The 25229-nt window shown below is 41.6% G+C and overlaps 1 protein-coding gene across 1 annotated transcript; it reads right to left on the minus strand.

The window, feature by feature from the left end:
• Positions 1 to 2623: 2623 nt before the first annotated feature.
• C3H10orf53 (chromosome 3 C10orf53 homolog) lies at positions 2624 to 24910 on the minus strand. The gene is made up of 3 exons (XM_053586029.1): positions 24814 to 24910; positions 3267 to 3386; positions 2624 to 2688 (listed from the first exon to the last, which is right to left on the minus strand). The coding sequence occupies exons 1-3, from the start codon at positions 24908 to 24910 to the stop codon at positions 2624 to 2626; spliced, it is 282 nt and encodes a 93-aa protein (XP_053442004.1).
• Between the last annotated feature and the right edge of the window lie 319 nt (positions 24911 to 25229).

A 25229-nucleotide genomic window follows, 5' to 3' on the forward strand; every position in this document is an offset into this window, starting at 1 on the left:
AGCCTGTTGAATCACAGAGCACTTCTACCTCTGATAGGAAGCAAGCCGTGATTTCCGGTTCTCTGCAGGGAGGAATTTGTTCAAGAAGACAGAGGGAGGTAAAGGAGACTATTCTTCAGACATTTTCAGTGAGAAAGTTCTTAATGACAGAGGAGAGTTGAGCCACATAAACAGGTGGCCTTTATGTTAAAATCTGGATGTAAGTGTTTATTTGAGAAATACTCCTTACACACACTCACAACATAAAAATCAATTCCACCACTGCAAACATTTATGGTATGAAAATAGGATAAGCCTGTAGGCCGCCTCTTGCTGTCCCACCCTACTTACCTCTCCATCCCACTGTCCAGAGGTAACCCAGGGACGTTTCCCACTAATGCTAATTCAGACATAGTTCACCTATTGAAATTGGGACACAGTGCTCTGGGCACAGGCATCTGAGGTTTTTCTTAGGATCTATGTATAATCTCGCCTTCACTGCCTTTCAGCTCTGGTCCTTCAGAAGGAAGAAGGGTGGGTCCTGGCAGTGGTGGGCTTCCCTGAAGGCACAGTCAGACCAGGGGTGGGGGAGGATGTGGACAAGGGCAAGGGGGCTGCCTAGGGGAGCACTCACTACAATTCAATGTCAGGTTTGCAGAGTCAGAGAGGACAGAATTCTGGTCCTTGGAGCTGAAGTTACCACACAGATTGCAGACAGGGAAAAAGCTAGCAATTTCGACAGAAAAAGCTTTAGCAGTGAAAATAGGAATCACTACTCAAGGAGGCAGAAGTTTCCTGATCCAAGGCAGACCGCTCAGATTGTCAGCCAATGCTTTAGTATCATGAGAAAAGGCTCAACATACAATGTTGTTTTAAAAAGGGTACAAAATTGTGTACAGATAATGTGACCTGGAAGGGGTGAAGTTAATTTCAGTATTTGTCTATCCTTTTGTGACTATTCATACATATGTAGAAGAAACTCAAACTCAAAGATACCAAAATGTTACTGAATTTGTACTTTATCATTACCTTATTTTTTCATTCTTCTTTAATGCAAATGGATTTCTCCTGTAATAAGATGTTTATATTGAAACAAAGACAGACTGTTACTTCTATAGTCACGTAAGCTGGCCTTTGACAAAAAGGGACTAAATCAATCTAGGGTTATTAAAGAGGTGTGAAAACCAGCACCAGATACTGGGAGGGAGAACTTGTATAAACCTCAGTTTCTTAGTAGATGATTAAATATTTCCAAAGAGTTCTAAGGGATTCACAGTCTCCAAGTCAACTCTGCAAAGTGAAGCTTGAGAGAGAGTTTTAAAATTATATTCTGTATTTCATCACCAGTGAGCGAGAACTCTTATTAATCTAAGTGGTTTCATCTCACCCCTGTCCACCTTTGAGGTTCTGGGGTATAGGAGGGTTTGAGGTTGCCTAGGGGATTGTTAGGATTGCTCCCGGGTGTGGCCAGGCTGCAGGGGGGCTCTCAGAGCTTGCCCAAGGCTCTTAGAAGGCTCTGAAAGGCCTGCTTTTCACACAGGTCCCCAGGGCTCCAGGGTCTGGTGTTAGGGAGGATGGCTTTCTTCCTAAAAGCATGAGGCCTTCTCACCAAGACCTCACATTTAACTCATTAGGTCAGTATCTGCATTTCTCCCTCTCCTTTACTCTGTAGTTAAGAATTGATATATTAAAAAAAAAGAATGTATACTGCACAACAGGGACTCTACCTAACAAACACAAACATTGTAACCTAATTGTACTCTCACATTAATCTGAAATTTTAAAAAAGAGAATATATGCTGCAGTTTGGTGCATAGGACCTGAAAGTATGAAAAAAATTATTTTGACACGACTGATTTTTACCCCAACTGTAGCTAAAGGCCTCTTTAACTCTACTGGACTCTGTTCTCCTCCAAAGGGACAGGGTGGCCATTCTGTGTGCTGTCCAAGGCACTTTCGGGTCCTTCTTAGAACATCCTGTTGGGCTGGCTAATGCAGAAAAAGGCAGGTCATTTTCTCATTTTAAATGATAATTTAAATGAATTTAATTTAACTGAAAATTTAATTTCAGCAAATTTGATATTAGCAATTTTAAATATTTTTTCAACCAGGAGCCAGAAATAAATGTGTAGGAATAGCCAGCTTTTCAAATATTTTTTTTTCCAGCTTTTCAAATATTGACATTAACTTTTGGTTCAAACTTTCAAAGACCTCTAGTTCCACCCCTCCCACCTACCTCCACCACCAGCCCCTCTTTAATCTTACCTGTTCCTAGCTCTTCATTTATTGTAGAATGGACTCTAAATGCTCCTGGCAACTATGTGTTATTAGTAAGGGATGGCACCTTGTTATTAGATTGCATTTTATTAGTTCCTTCAGCTCAATGTATACCTGATATTGGAGGACTCTCCCTATGGGTTGAGATGGATTGATGCTGCAAATGATGTGCTTTTATTATTTCCGGGCCCCTGTGCAGGCAGGGGAGACCCGATGGTATGTGAGTTGGAGGACAGGCTGGCATTGCCCTGTCTTGATCGGCAGAGTCTACTGTCCTTGCCCCAGCACGGCCACTTCTGTCTGCATTACAGAACGGTTGGGGGCAGTTGCTGTTCTGCCAACTCAAGGCTGCTGTTCCATGAGGAGATCAGTAGGCCTGTAGCACGGCTGTCCTGGCCTTTTCACACAGTGGATCTAATTTACCGTCACCTCCTAGGGGGACAGATACAATTTTATTTTGGCCAGTTTTACATACAATTTAATGTCTCATTAGATATACATATATTTCCACCCAGAGTGCATGTTCAAAGGCCACAGGCGTGTAAAATGTTAACTAGCCTCTGGCGACAGAGCGTTAGTGGATGGAAAAAGCCTTTACTTCTGAGCACGGGGAGGCATGCCTGCTGCCAGCCTGCCAGAAACTCTCCGGACCAAAGAAATCCCCTAGAACGCTGCTGATAATGCCATGTCCTGCTGGCGTATGAACTCTAATTGTCTTAGCAAGTCTAGGTAGAATAAACAAATGGAACAAAAATAGCTTTGAAAGCAAATAATACAACACACATTATTAAAGGGCCAAAAGCCTATTATCCTTAAATTCCATCATCTCCCTAGAGATCTTTCCTCTTTTGTTTCCGGAAGATCAAGCACTCCCCTCTCCCTGGTTTAGGATGATCTTCTGTCTGTGCCAGAGGGCATAGAGCTTTCCATATGAATTTAAAACTCAGAAAGAAACCCAGTTTGAACACAGACACAACACACCGACCATTTCACCTCGCGCGAGGACTTACCAAACTCCAGGTCCTTGATGTTGCAGTGGAAGACGACTTCTTCATTCACCATAAGCTCCACCACGTTCCAGTCTTCTATCTTCTCTAGGATGACCTCGTGTCCATCCTTGGCCAGCACAGCTGGAAAGGCAGAGAGGGAGGTGGGTAACCTGGGGTCAGATTATAGGCAGCTGTCCTCAGGATGACAGTAGCTTGTCTTCCCCCAGTTGCTCATGGGTATAACTCATCACCTTGCAGTCATTTACCTGGTGGGGGCCCTGCTCTCTTACCTTTGATGGGCGGCAGGGCCAGAGGCCTGGGAATTCAGCTTTTGATTGTTTGCCCCAGAACCAGATGATCTGTTAAGAACTTTCCAGAGGCTTGATCCAATAGAGACAAGCCTGAGCCATGAAAGGGACTGGGGGATCACCCTGCTGGTGGAAACGCAATTGGTCACCTCTCCAGAGGGCAGTTTGGCAGTATACACCTCAAGCTTCAAAAAACCATTCTGATCTTTGGTACAGGAAATTGCACTTAAAAGAAGCCTTCCTAAGGAAAAAAAATTAACAGATACAGGAATATTTTTCCAACAAGATATCTTTTCTGGCTCAGCACCCATAGCACAGTGGTTATGGCGCCAGCCACATACACTGAAGGTGGCGGGTTTGAACCTGACCTGGGCCAGCTAACCAATAATGACAATTGCAACAAGAAACAGCTGTGCATTGTGGTGGGTGCCTGTAGTCCCAGCTACTTGGGAAGCTGAGGCAAGAGAATTGCTTGAGCCTAAGAGTTTGAGGTTGCCGTGAGCTGTGACGCCATAGCACCCTACCTGGGGTGACATAGTGAGATTCTGTCTCAAAAAAAAAAAGATGTCTTTTCTTTATTATTATCATAGAAAAATACTATTTTCTAGGGCTCGGCACCTGTTGCTCAGTGGTTATGGCTCTGGCCACATACACCGAGGCTGGTGATTTGAGCCCAACAATGACAACTACAACACAGCAACAACAAAAATAGCCAGGTGTTGTGGTGGGTGCCTGTAGTCCCAGCTACATGGGAGGCTGAGGCAAAAGGATCACATATGCCCAAGAGTTTGAGGTTGCCGTGAGCTGTGATGCAATGGCACTCTACTGAGGATGACATAGTGAGACTCTGTCTCAGTAAATAAATAAATAAATGCATTCTCAGAAAAATACTATTTTCTATTATCATAGAAAAACTTACATGTCCAATAATAAGAAGATATGTCCATATAGTGAGATTTTATGTGGGCATTTAAAAATGTTCATGAAGTTTTTAATAGACACAAAAATGCTTCCTAGCAAAAAATATGTTAATATTTAATGTTATACAAATATGGATAACATTAAAATATATATCCAATATTAATTAAAATAGGTATGTACAGGAGAAGAAAATACCCAATGATTATCTGTGTTTATATGAAACTTTTCCCTTTTTAAAAAAAATTTCAGTGGATTCAAATGATTACATTGTTTGCATTTCTTAGGTAAAGTTCAAGTTGTAGTTGAGCCTTTCACCCAGGGAGTGTGCTGTGTACCCTTACATTGTGCCAGAGCTCACCAATCACTCTCCCTCCTCTCCCATTTGAATTCAATGTGTTCTTTTCTTGTGTGGGCTAGGGTGTGGCAGGTAGTTGTTTATCTATTGTTTTTATATTAGTGTTGAGCACATTGGATGCTTGCTTTTCCATTCTTATGATACTTTGCTAAGAAGAATGTGCTTCAACTCCATCTAGGTAAATACAAAACATGCAAAGTCTCCATCTTTTTTATTGGTGAATAGTATTCCATGGTGTACATATACCACAGTTTATTAATCCATTCATGAGTTGATGGGCATTTGGGCGAATTTTGGGGGAAAAAAACCCAACAACACACCATTTTACCATAAGGATATTTGCACTAGAATGTTTATTGAAACGTTCTCCTTTTTTTTCTTTAACATTTTCTGGATTATCTATAATAGAAAAAAAAGTTTTTAAAAATGTCTAATGAACTAAGTTTTTATGCTCACCTTTGGCATCTTCATTTTAGTTATCACTTACATTCAAGGGCTCCTTCCCCTGAGATCAGCTATGGAAAGATTATTAGGCTTAATCTCTATGGTGGAAATGCAAGGCCATGTGGTTCAGAAGAAATGATGTGCCTTGGGTAAACCAGAGCTCTATCTTCTCCAACGAGTTTCTCCCCAGTTTTCTTGGTATGTTCTCCCTATAGCATTAACCTTAGAGTGGATGTTCTCTCTCCCCGATTTCTGTATATGTTCACCCCAAGGTATAGATACCAGAGTGGGTGTGCTCATAACCACCCTCAGCACTCTTCTGATGGTGGTGAGAATTTTGGGGAGGATGGAAAGAGAAGTCAGATAGGTGGCATGGTTTTTAAACTTTTAGCATTTCAATCAGTCTTACTGATTGGACTGGAGAAAAAGCAGACAGTTGTGCCAGTTAATTGCATTTAATGACAGAGACAATTGCTGTTTCAAAATGTTGCCGTGTCCACTTCATCTTACAATCAGTTCAAGAACATCCAGCCCCAACTGTGAACATTTTAATTGTGTGATTTTAATTTCACTTCTGGGAAGGAACTTCAGAGGGAGATGCAGCAGAGGAGCTCCATTAACAAGATAATGCTCTCTGGGCACCCAGTGGTGGCCCTAATCGACCTGCATCAGCTAATGCCTCTCTCAAGGACACCCGCATCTTTTCCATTGGCACATTTATAATATTATATCCTGTTTAAGTGTCGTGCTCTTCAACATCTTTGAGGAAGGCACACAGCTTGGGCCCATTACTTGTTTATTTATTTTATTTTTTTAAGACTACAAACCAATTGGTATTTATAAGTTAATATTGGAAGAATTAATATTTTATAATGCTTAAAACTTCCCATCCAGTAACTGGTTCATTTTTCTTGCTTTTTTATTTAAAGTAAATTTATTTCAGGTTAATGTGGGGGTACAAACAATTAGGTCAAAATATTTGATTTTGTTAGGTAGAGTCCCTCTTATGCTTATGTGCCACACACAAAAGGTGTGCCCAACACTCCCATCCTGTGCCCATTCAGTGAGAGCACCCCAACCTCTCCCCCTCCGGGATCACCCCTCACCCCAACTTGAATTGAAATGTGTTTTTTTTTTTTTTTTTTGAGACAGAGCCTCAAGCTATTGCCCTGGGTAGAGTGCTGTGGTATCATAGCTCACAGCAACCTCAAAATCCTATAATAGAAAAAAAAGTTTTTAAAAATGTCTAATGAACTAAGTTTTTATGCTCACCTTTGGCATCTTCATTTTAGTTATCACTTACACTCAAGGGCTCCTTCCCCTGAGATCAGCTATGGAAAGATTATTAGGCTTAATCTCTATCGTGGAAATGCAAGGCCCATGTGGTTCAGAAGAAATGATGTGCTTGTCTCCTGTCTCTGCCTCCCAAGTAGCTGGGACTACAGGCGCCTGCCACAACGCCCAGCTATTTTTTGTTTCCAGACGTCATTGTTGTTTGGCAGGCCTGGGCTGGATTCGAACCCACCAGCTCAGGTGTATGTGGCTGGCGCCTTAGCCGCTTGAGCCACAGGTGCCGAGGCTGAAATGAGTTTTTCTCCTCTGTGGGCATGCATCAGATCATATACTGGCTTCCTATTAGTATTGAGAACATTGGATACTTACTTTTCCATTCTTGTGATACTTTACTAAGAAGAATGCATTTCAACTCCATCCAGGATATTACAAAAGAGGTGAAGTGACCCTGTTTTTTATGGCTGAATAGTATTCCACACTGTGCATGTACCATGCCTTGTTTAAATGAAGTGGCCCAGATGGTCTGCAATGGCCATGCACCCACTAGGGGACATAAAAGCAGCCTGCAGGCAGAGATTTCGGGGATCCCATGCTCCCCTAGCAGTGCCCTCTCACTGGGGGAAGGTGCACCTGTGTGAAGAAACTCCTGGGGAGTGGACTTCAACTTGATAGGAAGAAATTAGGAGCAAGACAGCTTCTCCATTCCCACCTTCCACCTCTGCCCCTTGGGGCAAGGTGCTGCCACTTTCCTGCTCACAGCCAAGGCCAAATCCCTAAGGACCGAGGGGTCTGGAGGGACTGTCTCAGGTAAGCAAGGCACGGTCCCTGCCAGAGGCCAGCACCTTCTGCCCGCCATGCCCTGCCTGCAGGGCTCTTCTCACTAGCCTCGTGGCATTGGTTTTGGAGTTGGTTTTGAGGATAGTGTAGCTCAGGGAAAGGATCTGGTCCACTGTGGAGTTGAGAGTGCTGGGTAATGGCGACCCACAACATCTGTAAGCAAATGAAGGGCAATGGAAAGAAATCCTCTTAAAAGACCATATCGACCCTTACTTTACCTTCTGCAACATCACACAGCACTGGTGCTCGCGTCCCTCAGGGCATGTGTCTTCCTTGCTGTCCCCCACCCCAGCCCCACCCACAGTCTTCCAGGTCCCAGGCAGTAACACAGGCTCTCTGTGTTGCCAAACTCTGCCTGCGATTCTTTCAGACCCCAAGTGACCCAACTCTGATTCTTCATAAAAGAATGAACTGCCCGCAAGTCCATGTCATCTATTCAGCCTCAGGATGCCGGGTCCCTTCCCGTCCGTCTGCGATGTGCTGAGCCCAGCTGTGGGGAGACCAGTGCAGGCTTAAGGGATCAAAGACAGAGAAGGCCCAGAATGCCTGCAGCTCATCCAAATGCCATTTCTCTACATGGAGGACCCATTTTTTTCTATGAGCTGCTATGGGGTTGTCTATTCAAAGAAAGGTCAGATAAATATACTCCCCGAAACAAAGTCTCTACAAAGGCAATGGCTAAACTCCAGCATAAATCAACCAGAAGCTGTAAGGCCACCCACAGAACACCCACCTCTTTGAAGTGGCACCTCATTCTTCAAGGGGGATCTAGATAAACCGAAGGGATGCAGATAAGCCTCTCCCTTCTCAGGGCAGGTGGAATGGTGCTCCATCCGCGAGTGATTTAAATGTGGCTGCTCAGGAAGTCAAGGTACACAGACAGTCCCCTCTCCCCCCTTTACATGCACAGAAGCCATGCCAACCACCATTAATTCAGAGCTAGGGACAGGAGAATAGTACACGGGGTGTCTTAGCTAAATAGGAATGGATTTTATTTTTAAGGGTTGGTTTCAGTTGCTTCCAATTCCTTGGAGGGGGTCATTTGACAGACTTAAGCAGCAGGCCAGGAGCAACCATGGCCAGAGAAATTGCTTAGAACTGTTTGTTAGGCATTAGTTTAGCTTCATCAGTATCGAGACCATAGTGGAGACGTTTTTGCTGAGCTCTTACGATGTGTGGTTAAATAAGAAAGAACAACAATTTTCTGTTTGCTTAAGGCATAGTAAGTTCAGAAAACATCAGGCATATTTTCAAAGCCAGCAGGGCTTCAGGAAAGGATAAAGGGATGTAATTTTTAAGGAAATACACGAAATTCGGATGGAGATTTTGCAGAGGAGGCCCTGCAAGGGTACCACTCTGAGGGCTGTGATGTTAGTGTCGGGTTGAAAGTGTGTGTGTGTGTGTTGGACAGATGTTCCCTGCTTTGCTGCTAACACCCTGGTCCTTGCCACCGGTCCTCAGGAAATGTTGGCTGCCACACACAGCTTACTTCACCAATCAACCACCTGCTAATCCCTTGCAATCCTCAAGTTTCCTTCAACCATAAAAATGTTCCCCCTAGTCTTATCGAAACACTCCTTCCTCCCCTGCTGCGGGAAGAGCCTCTGCCTGTACCTGCAGCCTTTACTCTTTGCTGCCTTGTGTCCTCCACGTCCTCACTCCCGTGGGGAACCCTGCAGCATGCTCCGGAGACGCCCTTCCCCACATGGAGAGGTGTCCACACATTGCACGGCCTCCCTGCCTCACACCCCCCCACCCCTCTCCAACCTATCTTCTGTTTTGCTTCTAGAGCATACTTTTGTTGGTAAGAAAATATGCATATTACAAACTCTAACATGTTATCAGATTGCAAATGTAATACAGACTAGTGACTTTTTTAAAACTTTAAAAATGATACAAGAGGGCAAAATTTTAAAAGTCTTCCTCTCTCTTTCTCAGTGGCGGTGGGATCGTGGTGCAGCCCTGCACTGTGGCGCCCCAGCCCTGCACGCCCGGAGCTGCTGCGGTCCTTTTCACTCGGGTACTGTGCTCCACATTGCCCATGTGCTGCTGTTTATTCAGCCGCTCAATTTACCCTCCCATAGAAAGGGTACAAGGGTATTAATTTTCTAAGCTCTTTGTCAGCCACTAATTCATCCCTCTTTGGAGATAAGTCCTACTTAATTCTCCTGAAATCCCACCTCACTTGCCTCCTGTGTCTCTGGGTTCTCTCCTCCTCCGGCTGCTCCCCTGAACCCTCTCTGCCCCTTGAAGGGACCCCCTCCAACCTCCCGCCATCTGCCAGCCCTGCCTTCCCTTGCTTCCTCTGTGGTCTCACTTTCTGTGGCTCTGACTCTCAGCTTTATGCTGCTTAATTTCCTTAACCAAGTATTTCTTGATCTTCACAACAAGCCAGGCACGGTTCCAGGCAGGGTCTTAGCAGAGAACAGAGCAGATGAGACTCCCTGCTCCCCTGATGCACCTGCACACATTGGGGAGACGACCAGCAAATAGGTGAAATGTACATTTTGTTAGATACTCTGGAGCACTAAGAAGAAATGAGGGGGAGGAACTGGGCTACAGGTGTGTGCCATGATGCCAGGCTCATTTTTCTACTTTTTGCATAGATGGGGTCTTGCTTTTGCTCAGGCCGGTCTTGAACTCCTGGCCTCAAATGATCCTCCTGCCTCAGCTTCCTAAAGTGCTATGATCACAAACATGAGTTATACCACACACTGCCATTAATATTTCTTAATAGTTTGTTTCTTCCTCACTTCTCTTCCCTAAATCTCTTCTTTCAGAATTGGACTCTGAAAGCACATCCCTGGTCTCATCGTTCTTTACCTTAAGAACCTTTGCTGGGTCCTTGTTGCCACGGGTATCCCGTGTGCCACGGGAGTCAGGCCTGACTCCCTTGTTGCACACCATTCTCCAACCAGACCCAACTGCTTGCTGCTCCCTAGATGTGCTCCAAGGTTTCCCCTCTTTCCCTTCCGAAAGACCCTCCCTCCCCAATAAGTACAGGCATGGTGTTCATTGCATGCATGTCCTCATCAGAATCTCATATCAGTGAGGTAGGGGTTCATATCTCACTGTTAACAACAAGTAATCTGAGGCTCACAAAGGTTAAGATACTTGATTTTGACTTTGGCCATAAAGCTACCAAATGGTGGAGTCCAATTCAAACCAGGTTGGTTGGATTTCAAAACCTTGGGCTTAACCTGTGCTCATGGCTTCTCCCTGCCACCTGTGCCAAGAAAATGGGCTGGAGGCAAGTGACCAGGGAGAGGTGATAAGTAAAACTGACAGAACCTGTGGACAAACTAGATGGGGGTCCCCCCAATAATTGCAAGATGTATATCATAGCAAAATGTTCATTTACGCATCCTGTTTATTGTAATTTTGAGTAAATGATCTAATGGAACTCCTACTGTCATGCTGACTGTAGCAGCAGTAAGGAACATAATTACAATTACAAGTGTCTGCAGACATCAGCAAGATGGCAGGGTGGACAGCTCCAAACTCCCATCCCTCCACAGAGACCCTGAACCAGAAACTGTCAGAACCAACTCTGTCAAAAGTCTAGAAAACAGTCAAAGGTCTGCAGCTACCAAAATTAAGGAAAAGGCACCTTTTAAAATAGCAGAAGAACTTTGTGGAATTTTCCTTTGCCCTTACCCTACCTTCTCCCCGACTTGGGGGCAATCTCAGTGACGGTGCCTATGTTCCCAATATGGCACCCTGGTTGTTGATTCCAGAGGCAACAGAGCAGACTTTATTTGCAAAGTCTTGTGCTTTTCTGTTCTAACCCATATAGGGGCTACCTGAAGTACTGAAGCAAGGCATTTGTCTTTTTCTAATGTGGAATTCACACAGAGTGGAAAAGACGTGGGCAGTGCTTAAAAACATTGTAAGGCAAATGAAGAACTTCACAGCTGCCTGGGCAAAAAAAAAAAAAAAGAAAAGAAAGAAGAAAGAAAGAAAAATTGCAGTTGAAACACATAATAGATATCATAAAGCCTAAGAGGCAAATCTGGAGAGAGAGTTTCTTTGGGCAATTAGGACATTCAAAATCACTCATGTATGTATACTGGGGAACTTAGAAGGCCAAGGGCAGGATTAGAACATGATGACGCAAGTTCAGAAAAGACCATGAAGATCCAAAGCTTTCACCACTGGCTAATCTGAAGGCTGAGGCAGAACTGTAAACAGCCTGGCTGAATGTTAAAGGAATGCCTCAACATAGAGCAAATATGCAAAGAATGGGAGAAGTTGTTTTGTTTGGTTTTAAAGCTCTTGGCATTCAAGGAAATTTTAGTCAAAACATCAACCACAAGCTGAGCTTCCTGCAAGAAGGAACAGCAAAATCTGGGGAAAGAGGAAAATATGATTTCCAGAGATAACGCACTATAGCATCTGAATGTCCACTTTTCAACAAAAACAATCATAAAGCATATAAAGAAACAGGAAAGTATGGACTGGCCTTTTCCAAAGGAAAAAGTAATTGACAGAAACTATTTCTGAGAAAGCCCAGACAGTGATTGGGCTTATGTTAAATCAACTCTCTTAAATATACTCAAAGAACCAAAGGGAACTATGGACAAATAATTAAAAGAAATCAGAAAAAAATGATGTCTGTACAAAATGAGAATATCCATAAAGAGATAGAAATTTTAAAAAGGAACCAAACAAGGTCTGGAATTGAAAAGTACAATAACTAGAATAAAAAAAAATCGCTAGACAGGTTTGACACCAGATTTGAGTAAGGATAACGAAAGAATCAGCAAACTAGAAGACAGGATAAATGAGATTGCCCAGTCCAAGGAGCATAAAGGAAAAAGAATGAAGAAAAATGAACAGAGTCCCAGAGATCTGCAGACACTCTCAAGTATAACAGTGTATTCATAAAGGAAGTTCTAGAAGAAGAGGAAAGAAAGAGAAAGGGGCAGAAAAAAAATTTGAGGAAATGACTGATACTTCCTGAATTTGATGAAAGACATGAAAATACATGTCAAGGAAGTTCGACTAACTCTAAGCCGGATAAACTCAAAGAGATCCACATTAAGACACATTGTCAAAAGATAAAGACAAAGACAGAGTCTTGAAAGCAGTGAGAATTAAGTGAATCATCATGTACAAGAGACACTTAATAATATTAGCTGACGATTTCTTATCAGAAGCGATGGAGGCCAGAGCTGTTGGGATTCTTATTTATGTGTTTTTAAAAGTGCTGAAAAGAAAAAAACAAAACCTCAAAATCTGTTGTTCTGGTCAGAGTTCTCCAGAGAAATGAAACCAACAGGAGATATGTATATTTGACACATACTTACTATGATCCACCACTTACTATGAGATTATGTCCTGATAAACCCATTTTAAGTTGGACATATTGAAAATGTATTTAGTGTACTTAACCTATAGAAACACCAAAGCTTAGCCGAGTATACTTTAAACACCATAGCTTAGTCTAGTATACTTTAAGCACCATAGCCTAGCCTAATATAATTTAAATGTGCTCAGAACACTTACACTTACCCAGTTTATAGTTGGGTTAAGTCATGTAATACAAAGGATATTTTGCAATAAAGTGTTGAATATATCATGTAATTTATTAACTACTTTACTCAAAGTGAAAAACAGAATGGTTGGCTGGCTGCTCACCATTAATGTACATAGCTGAAAGCATAATTATATAATCAAAAAAATCATTAAGTTCGGGTAGTGAACTCCTCTCAAAGGAGTAGGGTGCCAGCCCCATATACAGGAGGTGGCAGGTTCAAACTCAGCCCCAGTTAAAAAAAAAATCATTAAGTTCAACCATTGTTAAGTCAAGGACTACCTGTATGTGTGTGTGTGTGTGTGTGTGTGTGTGTGTGTGTGTGTGTGTATACAGAGATTTTTTTTTTTTTATTGTTGGGGATTCAATGAGGGTACAATAAGCCAGGTTACACTGATTGCAATTGTTAGGTAAAGTCCCTCTTGCAATCATGTCTTGCCCCCATAAAGTGTGACACACACCAAGACCCCACCCCCTCCCTCCATCTCTCTTTCTGCTTTTCCTCCCCCCCATAACCTTAATTGTCATTAATTGTCCTCAGATCAAAATTGAGTACATAGGATTCATGCTTCTCCATTCTTGTGATGCTTTACTAAGAATAATGTCTTCCACTTCTATCCAGGTTAATATGAAGGATGTAAAGTCTCCATTTTTTTAAATAGCTGAATAGTATTCCATGGTGTACATATACCACAGCTTGTTAATCCATTCCTGGGTTGGTTGGTTTCCAAATTTTGGCAATTGTACATTGAGCTGCAATAAACAATCTAGTACAAGTGTCCTTATGATAAAAGGATTTTTTTCCTTCTGGGTAGATGCCCAGTAATGGGATTGCAGGATCCAATGGGAGGTCTAGCTTGAGTGCTTTGAGGTTTCTCCATACTTCCTTCCAGAAAGGTTGTACTAGTTTGCAGTCCCACCAGCAGTGTAAAAGTGTTCCCTTCTCTCCACATCCACGCCAGCATCTGCAGTTTTGAGATTTTGTGATGTGGGCCATTCTCACTGGGGTTAGATGATATCTCAGGGTTGTTTTGATTTGCATTTCTCTAATATATAGAGATGATGAACATTTTTTCATGTGTTTGTCAGCCATTTGTCTGTCATCTTTAGAGAAGGTTCTATTCATGTCTCTTGCCCATTGATATATGGGATTGTTGGCTTTTTTCATGTGGATTAATTTGAGTTCTCTATAGATCCTAGTTATCAAGCTTTTGTCTGATTGAAAATATACAAATATCCTTTCCCATTGTGTAGGTTGTCTCTTTGCTTTGGTTATTGTCTCCTTAGCTGTACAGAAGCTTTTCAGTTTAATGAAGTCCCATTTGTTTATTTTTGTTGTTGTTGCAATTGCCATGGCAGTCTTCTTCATGAAGTCTTTCCCCAGGCCAATATTTTCCAGTGTTTCTCCTATGCTTTCTTTGAGGATTTTTATTGTTTCATGCCTTAAATTTAAGTCCTTTATCCATCTTGAATCAATTTTTGTGAGTGGGGCAAGGTGTGGGTCCAGTTTCAGTCTTTTACATGTAGACATCCAGTTCTCCCAACACCATTTATTGAATAGGGAGTCTTTCCCCCAAGGTATGTTCTTGTTTGGTTTATCGAAGATTAGGTGGTTGTAAGATGTTGGTTTCATTTCTTGGTTTTCAATTCAATTCCAAGTGTCTATGTCTCTGTTTTTGTGCCAGTACCATGCTGTCTTGAGCACTATGGCTTTGTAGTACAGACTAAAATCTGGTATGCTGATGCCCCCAGCTTTATTTTTATTACTAAGAACTGCCTTAGGTATACGGGGTTTTTTCCAGTTCCATACAAAATGCAGAATCATTTTCTCCAAATCTTGAATGTACGATGTTGGTATTTTGATAGGAATGGCATTGAACAGGTAGATTGCTTTGGGCAGTATAGACATTTTAACAATGTTGATTCTTCCCATCCATGAGCATGGTATGTTCTTCCATTTGTTAATATCCTCTGCTATTTCCTTTCTGAGGATTTCATAATTTTCTTTATAGAGGTCCTTCACCTCCTTTGTTAGGTATATTCCTAGGTATTTCATTTTCTTTGAAACTATGGTGAAGGAAGTTGTGTCCTTAATTAGCTTCTCATCTTGACTGTTATTGGTGTATACAAAGGCTACTGACTTGTGGACATTGATTTTATATCCTGAAACATTACTGTATTTTTTGATGACTTCTAGGAGTCTTGTGGTTGAGTCTTTGGGGTTCTCTAAGTATAAGATCATGTCGTCAGCAAAGAGGGAGAGTTTGACCTCCTCTACTCCCATTTGGATTCCCTTTGTTTCTTTGTCTTGCCTAATTGTATTGGCTGGAACTTCCAGCACTATGTTGAATAGTAAAGGTGACAGAGGACAACCTTGTCTGGTTCCAGTTCTAAGAGGAAAAGCTTTCAGTTTTACTCCATTCAGTAAAACATTAGCTGTGGGTTTGTCATAGATAGCTTCAATCAGTTTTAGAAATGTGCCACCTATGCCTATACTCTTCAGTGTTCTAATTAGAAAAGGACACTGGATTTTATCAAATGCTTTTTCTGCATCTATTGAGAGGATCATCTGATCTTTATTTTTGCCTCTGTTAATATGGTGGATAACGTTTATGGACTTGCGTATGTTGAACCAGCCTTGCATCCCTGGGATGAAGCCTACTTGATCATGATGAATGACTTTTTTGATGATAAGCTGTAATCTATTGGCTAGGATTTTGTTGAGAATTTTTGCATCTATATTCATGAGTGAGATTGGTCTGAAATTCTCCTTTTTGTTTGGGTCTTTTCCTGGTTTTGGTATCAGGGTGATGTTTGCTTCATAGAATGTGTTGGGGAGGATTCCTTCTTCCTCAATTTTTTGAAATAATTTCTGCAGTACAGGAATAAGCTCTTCCTTGAAGGTTTGATAGAATTCTGGAGTGAAGCCATCTGGACCAGGGCATTTTTTGGTTGGAAGATTTTTTATTGTTTCTTTGATCTCAGTGCTTGAAATTGGTCTGTTCAGGAGCTCTATTTCTTCCTGGCTAAGTCTAGGGAGAGGGTGTGATTCCAAATATTGATCCATTTCCTTCACATTGTCAAATATCTGGGCACAGAGTTTCTGGTAGTATTCAGAGATGATCTCTTGTATCTCTGTGGGATCAGTTGTTATTTCCCCTTTATCATTTCTGATTGAGTTTACTAGAGATTTTACTTTTCTATTTCTCGTTAGTCTGGCCAATTGTTTATCTATTTTATTTATTTTTTCAAAACCAACTTCTTGTTTCATTAATTTTCTGAATGATTCTTTTGTTTTCAATTTCATTGATCTCTGATTTGATTTTGGATATTTCTTTTCTTCTACTGAGTTTAGGCTTAGATTGTTCTTCTTTTTCCAATTCCATAAAATGGCTTGTGAGATTGTTGATGCACTCTCTTTCTGTTTTTCAAATGTAGGCATCTAAAGCGACGAATTTTCCTCTGAAAACTGCTTTTGCAGTATCCCACAGGTTTTGGTAGCTTGTGTCTTCATTGTTGTTATGCTCAAGAAAGTTAATGATTTCCTGTTTTATTTCTTCCTGCACCCATCTGTTATTCAACAGAAGATTGTTTAATTTCCATGCCTTTGGGTGGGCTCAAGCATTTTTGTTAGAGTTGAGTTCCACCTTTAGTGCCTTATGGTCTGAGAAGATACAAGGTAAAATTTCAATTCTTTTGATTCTGTTGATATTTGTTTTGTGTCCCAGGATATGATCAATTTTGGAGAATGTTCCATGGGGTGATGAGAAGAATGTATATTCTTTATCTTTGGGATGGAGTGTTCTATATGCGTCTATCAAGCACAGTTGTTCTAGGGTCTCATTTAAATCTCTTATATCCTTGTTTAATTTCTGTTTAGAGGATCTGTCCACCTCTGTAAGAGGAGTGTTAAGGTCCCCAGTTATTATGGTATTATCAGATATCATATTGCTCAGACTGAGTAAGGTCTGTTTCAAGAATCTGGGAGCATTTAAATTGGGTGCATAGATATTTAGAATTGAAATGTCTTCTTGTTGTATTTTTCCCTTGACCAATATGAAGTGACCATCTTTGTCTTTTTTGACTTTAGTTGCTTTAAATCCACATGTATCTGAAAATAAGATTGCAACTCCTCTTTTCTTCTGAATTCTATTTGCCTGAAAAATTGTCTTCCAACCCTTGACTTGGAGCTTTAATTTGTCTTTTGAAGCCAGGTGTGTTTCTTGCAGAGAGCAAATGGATGGCTTGTGTTTTTTAATCCAGTCAACCAATCTATGTCTCTTCAGTGGGGAATTCAAGCCATTAACATTTATTGAGATAATTGATAAGTGTGGTAGTATTCTATTCGTCTTATTTTGTGAGAGTCCATTGCATAGTTTTATCTTTTGCATCAGTGTGGAGGTTAGGTTCTGTCCTTTAATTTCTGCGTTCTTACTTTGCTGCTGATCCATTGTGGTGGTCAGAGTGCAGAACAGGTTGAAGTATTTCCTGTGGAGCTGGTCTTGTTGTGGCGAATTTCCTCAATGTTTGTATATCCGTAAATGATTTGATTTCTCCATCAATTTTGAAGCTTAGCTTAGCAGGGTACAGAATTCTGGGCTGGAAATTGTTCTGTTTAAGTAGATTAAAGGTAGATGACCATTGTCTTCTTGCTTGGAAAGTTTCATTAGAGAAGTCTGTGGTCACTCTGATGGATTTGCCCCTGTAGGTCAACTGGCGCTTACTCCTGGCAGCTTGCATAATCTTTTCTTTTGTCTTGACTTGGGACAGGTTCATCACAATGTGTCTTGGAGAAGCTCGGTTAGATTTGAGGCGACCTGGGGTCCGATATCCCTCTGAAAGCAGTGTGTCAGAATCTTTGGTGATATTTGGGAAATTTTCTTTTCTAATATTCTCTAGTATGGCTTCCATTCCTCTGGGGCATTCTTCTGAGGCAAGAGGATCACTTGAGCCCAAGTGTTTGAGGTTGCTGTGAGCTATGACACCATGGCACACTACTGAGGGTGACAAAGTGAGAATCTGTCTCCAAAAACAAAAATACAAAAAAATAAAAAGGACTTCCCCCACCCTTTTTGGAAGCTGAAGTCTGAATCCTTCCCTTGGGTGGTGCTCTAGAGCTCAATGTAGTGCTGTTATTTCTTTACACTACAGAAGAAGATCCTGGAGGCTAGGGCTGGCTGGAGGTGGTGTTGACACCTCCCAGGTAGGTGGAGGTCAAGGTTTTGTCTTCAGCAGAGTTGGAGACAGTAGATGGGACAATAAAAATCATTAACTGTAGGCTCGGCACCCGTAGCACAGTGGTTATGGAACCAGCCACATGCACCAAGGCTGGCGGGTTCGAACCTGGGTTGGGCCATCTAAACAACAATGACAACTGCAAAGAAAAAATAGCCAGGCATTGTGGTGGTCACTTGTAGTCCCAGCTACTTGGGAGGCTGAGGCAAGAGAATCGCTTAAGCCCAAGAGTTTGAGGTTGCTATGAGCTATGACACCACAGCATTCTACTGAGGGCGGACATAGTGAAACTCTATTTTAAACAAAACAAAAAAAAATCATTAACTGTAAGTTGAATAACAATATGTCCTCCCCTTTAAAAACTCTGTGTTTTAGGGAGTAGGGCTCAGGCCCCACATACTGGAGCTGGGGGGGTTCAAATCAGGCCCTGGCAAAAAACTGCATTAAAAACCCCCAAAAAAAAAGAAGTACTAGCCAGAGAAATTAGTCAAGAAAAAGAAATAGATAACATCCAAATTTGAAAGGAAGAAGTAAAACCACCTGTATTTGCAGAAGGCATGATCTTATATCCACAAAACTCTAGTTTTCTAAAAACCAAAAACCTGTTAGTGCTAATAAATTAAATCAGCAAAATTGAAGGATGCAAAATGAACACAAAAGTAATTTTATTTCTATGGCCAGTAATGGTAGTAAAGAAAATAATTCCATTTATAATAGCATCTAAAAGAACAAAACACTTAGGAATAATTTAAGCAGTGAGGTGCAAGTCTTGTACACTGAAAACTACAAAATTTGCTAAAAGAAATTAAAGAAGACCTAAATAAATGAAAATGTATCCTGTATGCATAGACTGAAGGACTTAATATTGTTCAAATGACAATACTACAAAGATAATTATTCATGTTCAATACAATCTCTATCATCACCCAAATGGTATTTTATGCAGAGATGAATTCCCTAAAATTTATAAGAAATTTCATGGGACCCACAAAAGTCACAGAGAAAGAACACAGTCTTAAGAAAGAACACAGTTCGGGCACTCACATTCCCTGATTTCAAACCTTAATATAGAGGACTGCTTGAGCTGAAGAGTTTGAGACCAGCTTAAGCAAGAGCAAGACCTTGTCTATACTAAAAAGAGAAAAAATAGCCTGGCATTGTGGCAGGTGCCTGTAGTCCTAGCTACTTGTGAGGCTGAGGCAGGAGGATTGCTTGAGCCTAGGAGTTTGAAGTTGCTGTGAGCTAGACTGATGCCACAGCGCTGTAGTCTGAGCAATAGTGTGAGACTCTGTCTCGAAAACCAAAACCCAAAAACCTTCTAAAAAGCTACAATAATCACAACAATGTGTTATTGGTATAAAGATAGACATACAGAACAATGGAATAGAATTGAGAGCTTATAAGTAAAGCTTCACACTGACTAATGTGAATGAATGGCCAATTGATTTTTGATATGAATGCCAAAGCCATTTAATAGATAAAGAACAGTCTCTCTTAACAAAAGGTGCTGGGAAAATTGGATATCCACATGAATATCTTTTGAATGAAGTTGTGCACTTACATTATACTGTATACAAAAATTAACTCAAAATGAATCAAAGATCTAAATTTAGAAATTATATTTGAAGGAAGTTTCACAAAACAATTTAGAAATTCTAAAACTCTTAGAAGAAAACATGGGGATAAATCTGTATGATCTCAGATTTGGCAAGGGTTTGTTTCTTAAACAGTAAAGCACAGGCAACACAAGAAAAAAATAGATAAATTGCACATCATTAAAATTAAAAATCTTGGGCTGGGTACACTGGCTCACACTTGTAATTCTAGCACTCTGGGTGGCCAAAGTGGGTGGATTATTTGAGCTCTAGAATTTGAAATCAGCCTGAGCAAGAATGATAAAAAATAACAATAATAATAATAAAAAAAACTGGCTGGGTGTTGTGTCCCATGCCTGTAGTCCCAGTTACTCAGGAGGCTGAGGCAAGAAGATCCCTTAAGCCCAAGAGTTTGAGGTTGCTGTGAGCTATGATGCCAGGGCACTCTACCCAGGGTGACAGAGTGAGACTCTGTCTCAAAAAAAAAAAAAAAAAATTAAAAACTTTGTGTAGCAAAAGACATTATCAACAAAGTGAAAAGATAATCAGCAGAATGGGAGAAAATCATTTAGCCGATAAGGGACTAGTATTCAGGATATATAGCTGGACACAGTGGCTTGTGCCTATAATCCCAACCTGGGAGACTGAGCAGGAGGATCCCTTGATGCCAGGAGTCTGAGATCAGAATACAGTGAGTTCCTGTCTCTTAAAAAGATATGTGTGCATGTGCACATGTGTGTGTGTGCATATGCACTCACACACGAGGTCTGACAATTAAGGTCACCAACTTTCCATCATGCACTTTCATTGGAAGCCCTGTGCAGATAACATGGTAAGGTTTCATAACCTTGGTATATCAGTATCTCACAGCTGTGTTTGTGTCTTGCTGAGTAGTGTTCATTATTATTGTTGCATGTTTTTGTGTGCCATCATGAGAATATCAGAGCTTGACTTAGAGCAACAAACAAACATTAAATTTCTTGCTACCTTGGCAAGAGTAGAAGTGAAATCAGGGAACATGTTAGTCCAAGTTTATAAGGATAATGCCATGATGAAAATGGCAGTGTACAAAATGTGTACAAATGGATTAAACGTTTTTTTTCTGAGGAGAGAGAAAGCATCACTGATGAAGTGCAGTCAGGGTGACCAGCAATGAGCTGAACTGACAAAACATTGTGCATCAAAACCATCAGTTGACTGTGAGAAGCACTGCAGGCCAAGTAAACGTCAGTAGAGAAACAGGAAAGTCTTAGCTGAAAATCTTGGCATGAGAAAAATGTGCACAAAATGGTCTTGAAGGAGCTCAACACTGAACAAAAAAGAGTCAAAGTTTGCCAAGACCTTTTGGAGAGGCAAGATGATGTTTTGGGCCCTGTTATCACTGGTGATGAAACATGGGTGTACAAATATACCCATGAAATATGGGTTCACACCTTAAACAAAGTGTGAATGTGCACAATGGAATTCAGTCAATTCTTCACAACCAACAATGTTTCATCAGTCCAAATCAAGAGTCAAAACAATGTTGCTAACTTCTTTTGATTTCAGAGGTATTATTCATTATGAATAATGAATTTGTATCAACTGGATAAACAGTTAACCAAGTTTACTATTTGGAAATGTTGAAAATCTAGAAAAGTTAGACAAAATAACCTAAAAGTTTCAACAAGTCATGGCTCTTGCATCACAACAATGCACCAGCTTACATGGCACTGTCTATAAGGGAATTTTTTGTTAGTAAACAAATAACTATATTGGAACACAATCTCTACTCACCTGATCCAGCCCCCAGTGACTTTTTTTCCTTACTGGAAGATAAAGAAAATATTAAAAGGAATACATTTTGATGGCATTCAAGACATCCAGGGTAATACAACAGACAGCTCTGATGGCCTTTCCAGAAAAAGAGTTTCAAAGTTGCTTCGAAGGGTAGACTAGGCACTGGCGTCAGTACACAGCTTCCCAAGGGGAGGACTTCAAAGATGACTACAGTGATGTTCAGCAACAAGGAATGTAGCACTTTTTCTAGGATCAGTTTGCAAACTTAATTGTCAGACATTTTTAGATATACATATGTATACATGTATATTGAGGTCTGAATTTATCAGTATATACTGATAAACTTTGTTATCTCATATAGTGTATCTTCTACCTCTTGTAATTTGCAGAAGTCAAATGTGAATTAAGTATTACAATTTTAATACAGTTTTTCCTTTCTTAAAATGTGTACACATTTTTTCAGCACCATTTCTCTCTCTCTCTCTCTGTGTATGAATATTCTTCAGCCACAGAAGAAATGAAGTACTATATCTGCTACACATGGATGAACTTTGAAAATATGCTAAGTGAAACAGCCACAAAAGGACACACATTATATGATTCTACTTATATATCTAGCCTGGGCAAATGCATAGAGATAGAAAGTGGATGAGAGGTTACCAGGACTTGGGGTGGGGAGTGGAATGGGTGAATTAAGTTACTGCTTAATGGGTACAGAATTTCTGTTTAAAATGGTAACATTGATGTTTCCATAAAACTGTGAATGTAATTTATATCACTGAATTGTACACTTGGAATGGTTAAAATGGCAAATTTTGTTATACATATCTTATCACAATAGAACAAATAGTGAAAATAAAAAGCAAAGAAATAGCTGAATGGACAGAAAATGTCAGAGTGGGCTGTGGAGGAGGGAAGCTCACATACCCTAAGTCTGGAGCAAAAAAAGGAAAGTGTCTGCAAAGGTCAAGAGGCTGGGGACAGAAAAAGGAAAAAGGCTCAGAGATCTCTTGAGTGTAAGTTTTTTTTTTTTTTTCTCATTAGGCTAAGTTCCATTTTATTTTTAGAGGATGTAAACATAAGCTAAAGGTGAATTATGAGGTGACAGTGGGTGGGGCTCATTAGAGGGAGAAGAAAAGAAAAATGACTTTTCTCATCCTTAGCGGAGACTACAGGACATTGTGAGCATCACCACACAGCACTGCTAATGGCCTGAATTGTGCCCCCAGACGTGTGTTGAAGCCTTAACCTCCATTGTGATTATAGTCGGAAATAAGTACTTTAGGAGGTAATTAAAGTTAAGTAAGTTCATAGGGTGGGGCCCTAATCTGATAAGATTAGTGTCTTTATAAGAAGAGACACCAGAGATCTTGCCCACTCCCCCTCCACCCTCCACTGAGGACAAGCCAGGAAGAGAGCCCTCACCAGAAACCACCCCTGCTAGACCTTGATCAGGGTATTCTAGTCTTCAGACTGAAAAACAAAACAAAACAAAACAGATTTCTATTGTTTAAGCCCCTCAGTTTATGATATTGGTTATGGCAGCCCTGGTAGGCTAAATACAAATACTGAGCTACTTACAGAAGGAAGTTTTATCAACTGTTCTCCCAGAGAAGACAACATTCTCTGCCAGTTGAAATCCTACCCATCCTTCAAACTCGAACTCAAATGCCATCTCCCATCTCCTCCAGGAGGCCTTGCCTGATTGGCAAGTCAAAACTGATTTTTTGTGTACTCTGGATCCCTACAGCATTTTACCCAGCAGAGTGTCAGTTTGGGTCATATAATGAGTTCATCAGTGCTCAGTCCTGGGCTCTTTTCTCAATCTATATGTTCTGTCCAAGTCAATGACTCATATATTTCTGAGCCTTCTTACATCCTCTTTCTGCCCCCAGCCTCTTGACCTTTGCGGAGCTGACTTGGTACATCCATCTAGGTAGCTGAAAGCACATGCAAAGCTTAATACAGATGGTCCTTGACTTCACGAGGGGGCTACATCCCAACAAACACATTGTGAGTCAAAAGTGCATTTAATACCCTGATGAACCCATCGTAAGGTGGGAAAATCGTAAGTGCAACCACTATAAGTCCAGATGCACCTCCATTTTAATGGAGTTGCCTCCCAATAAACACATCGTAAAGTTGAAAAATCATTTTTTGGGACTGTATATAAAATGGAACATATTCCTCCAAATTGAAGTCCATTTTGGTGTTTTCAATTTTAGTGGAGAACACCTCCATCCATCAGCACTGTTTCAAACCAGATGCTGACTGGACCTGGGTGACATTTTCCTTACCCTTGCCACCCATATCCATCCTCTCAGGGAAAATATTGTTTTTACTTTGATCCATTAATCCCTTTATGGATTTCCCGGTCCAAACTACTCTCATCTCAACCCTGGACCAAGCTAACGATAGCCTTTTGACTTGTCTTTCCTGCTCCCAATCGTGGCCCCCTCTGGTCGTGATTCCTAGGGCAGCTGGGCTTTCATCTCCCTGCGTAAAACTTGTTCTTGGCTCTGCAAAATCTGGCCTCTGTCTACCTCTCCAGCCTTATGACCCCTTCAGTTCTACAGATACATGCCTCCACCCTTTACAGGCATTAGTCCCTCTTTCTGGAAGGCTCTTTCCTTTCTTTACGTGGTTAGTTTTTACTCATTTCTCTCAAATGTAATTTTCTCAAATGAGCCTTTCCAGACCTCTTCCTCCTATCCAATTATGGCCAGTCACAGGTTGCACTATAGTGACATTCCCACGGTGCTCTCTACTCTCAGAGCTTTGGCCCAGCTGTGACTTACTGGTCAACAATGAGAAGGTCACTTCCAGGACATACATCATTTTCTCACAGTGCGTCTTCAATACCTGGAAAGGTGTCTGACACATACCAGATGCTCAATTCATGTTGGGTGCATGAATGACTAAAAGAGTTTCAGCACTGCTATTTTCCAGCCTCTTGAGTTGTGAAAATTACCTGATATTCCTGATCCTCAGTTTCCCAGTTCATAATGCAGGGTTATGTAACGTTTTCTACTGAGAATATTTGTGTACCCTGTTCCACACTCAGCCTACAGCTCATTTGTTCCTGCCCTCATATCCAAATTGTGGAAGCTGGAGGATGCTGTCATTCTGGGTAGCGGGGGCTCTAGAAGGACTTTCCGGAGGAAGTGGCACTTGATCGGGGTCTGAGGAAGGAGGCCCAGGGCGCAAAGCGCGTGGATGCTCGGCGGCTGGGGAGCACAAGGGTGCACGCGGCAGGGTGGCCCACCTTGCAGGCCCTCCAGGCGGAAGGTGCGGTGCTCCACAGACAGGCCCACCGCGCTGTACGGCCCATAGCGTAAGGAGACCACCGCCTTCTCCGGCATGGCCAGGCCACCGACCACCTCAACCTGCAGCTGGGGCAGCAAAGCAACACTTGTTGCCAGGCAACGCTCGGGGGTTGGGGTAGGCCCTCCGTCGAGGTGGGCGTGGCCACCGCCGGGCGGGGCGGGGCGGGGGCGGAGCTCCGGGATCCTCCCCATCCTGCGCCCAAGTGGCTCTCGCAACCCTCACCGCCGGGTAAACACGCGAGTTCAACCTGGTGTGGAAAGTGCTAATGATCAACAACCAAAAAACCCCCAACATTTACGGGAAGTAAATGTTGCAGCAATTTTGTGTCACGCAGCATGCTAAGCACTTGCCATA

The sequence above is a fragment of the Nycticebus coucang genome, chromosome 3 (genome assembly GCF_027406575.1).
Source record: "Nycticebus coucang isolate mNycCou1 chromosome 3, mNycCou1.pri, whole genome shotgun sequence".
Taxonomy (NCBI): Eukaryota; Metazoa; Chordata; class Mammalia; order Primates; family Lorisidae; genus Nycticebus; species Nycticebus coucang.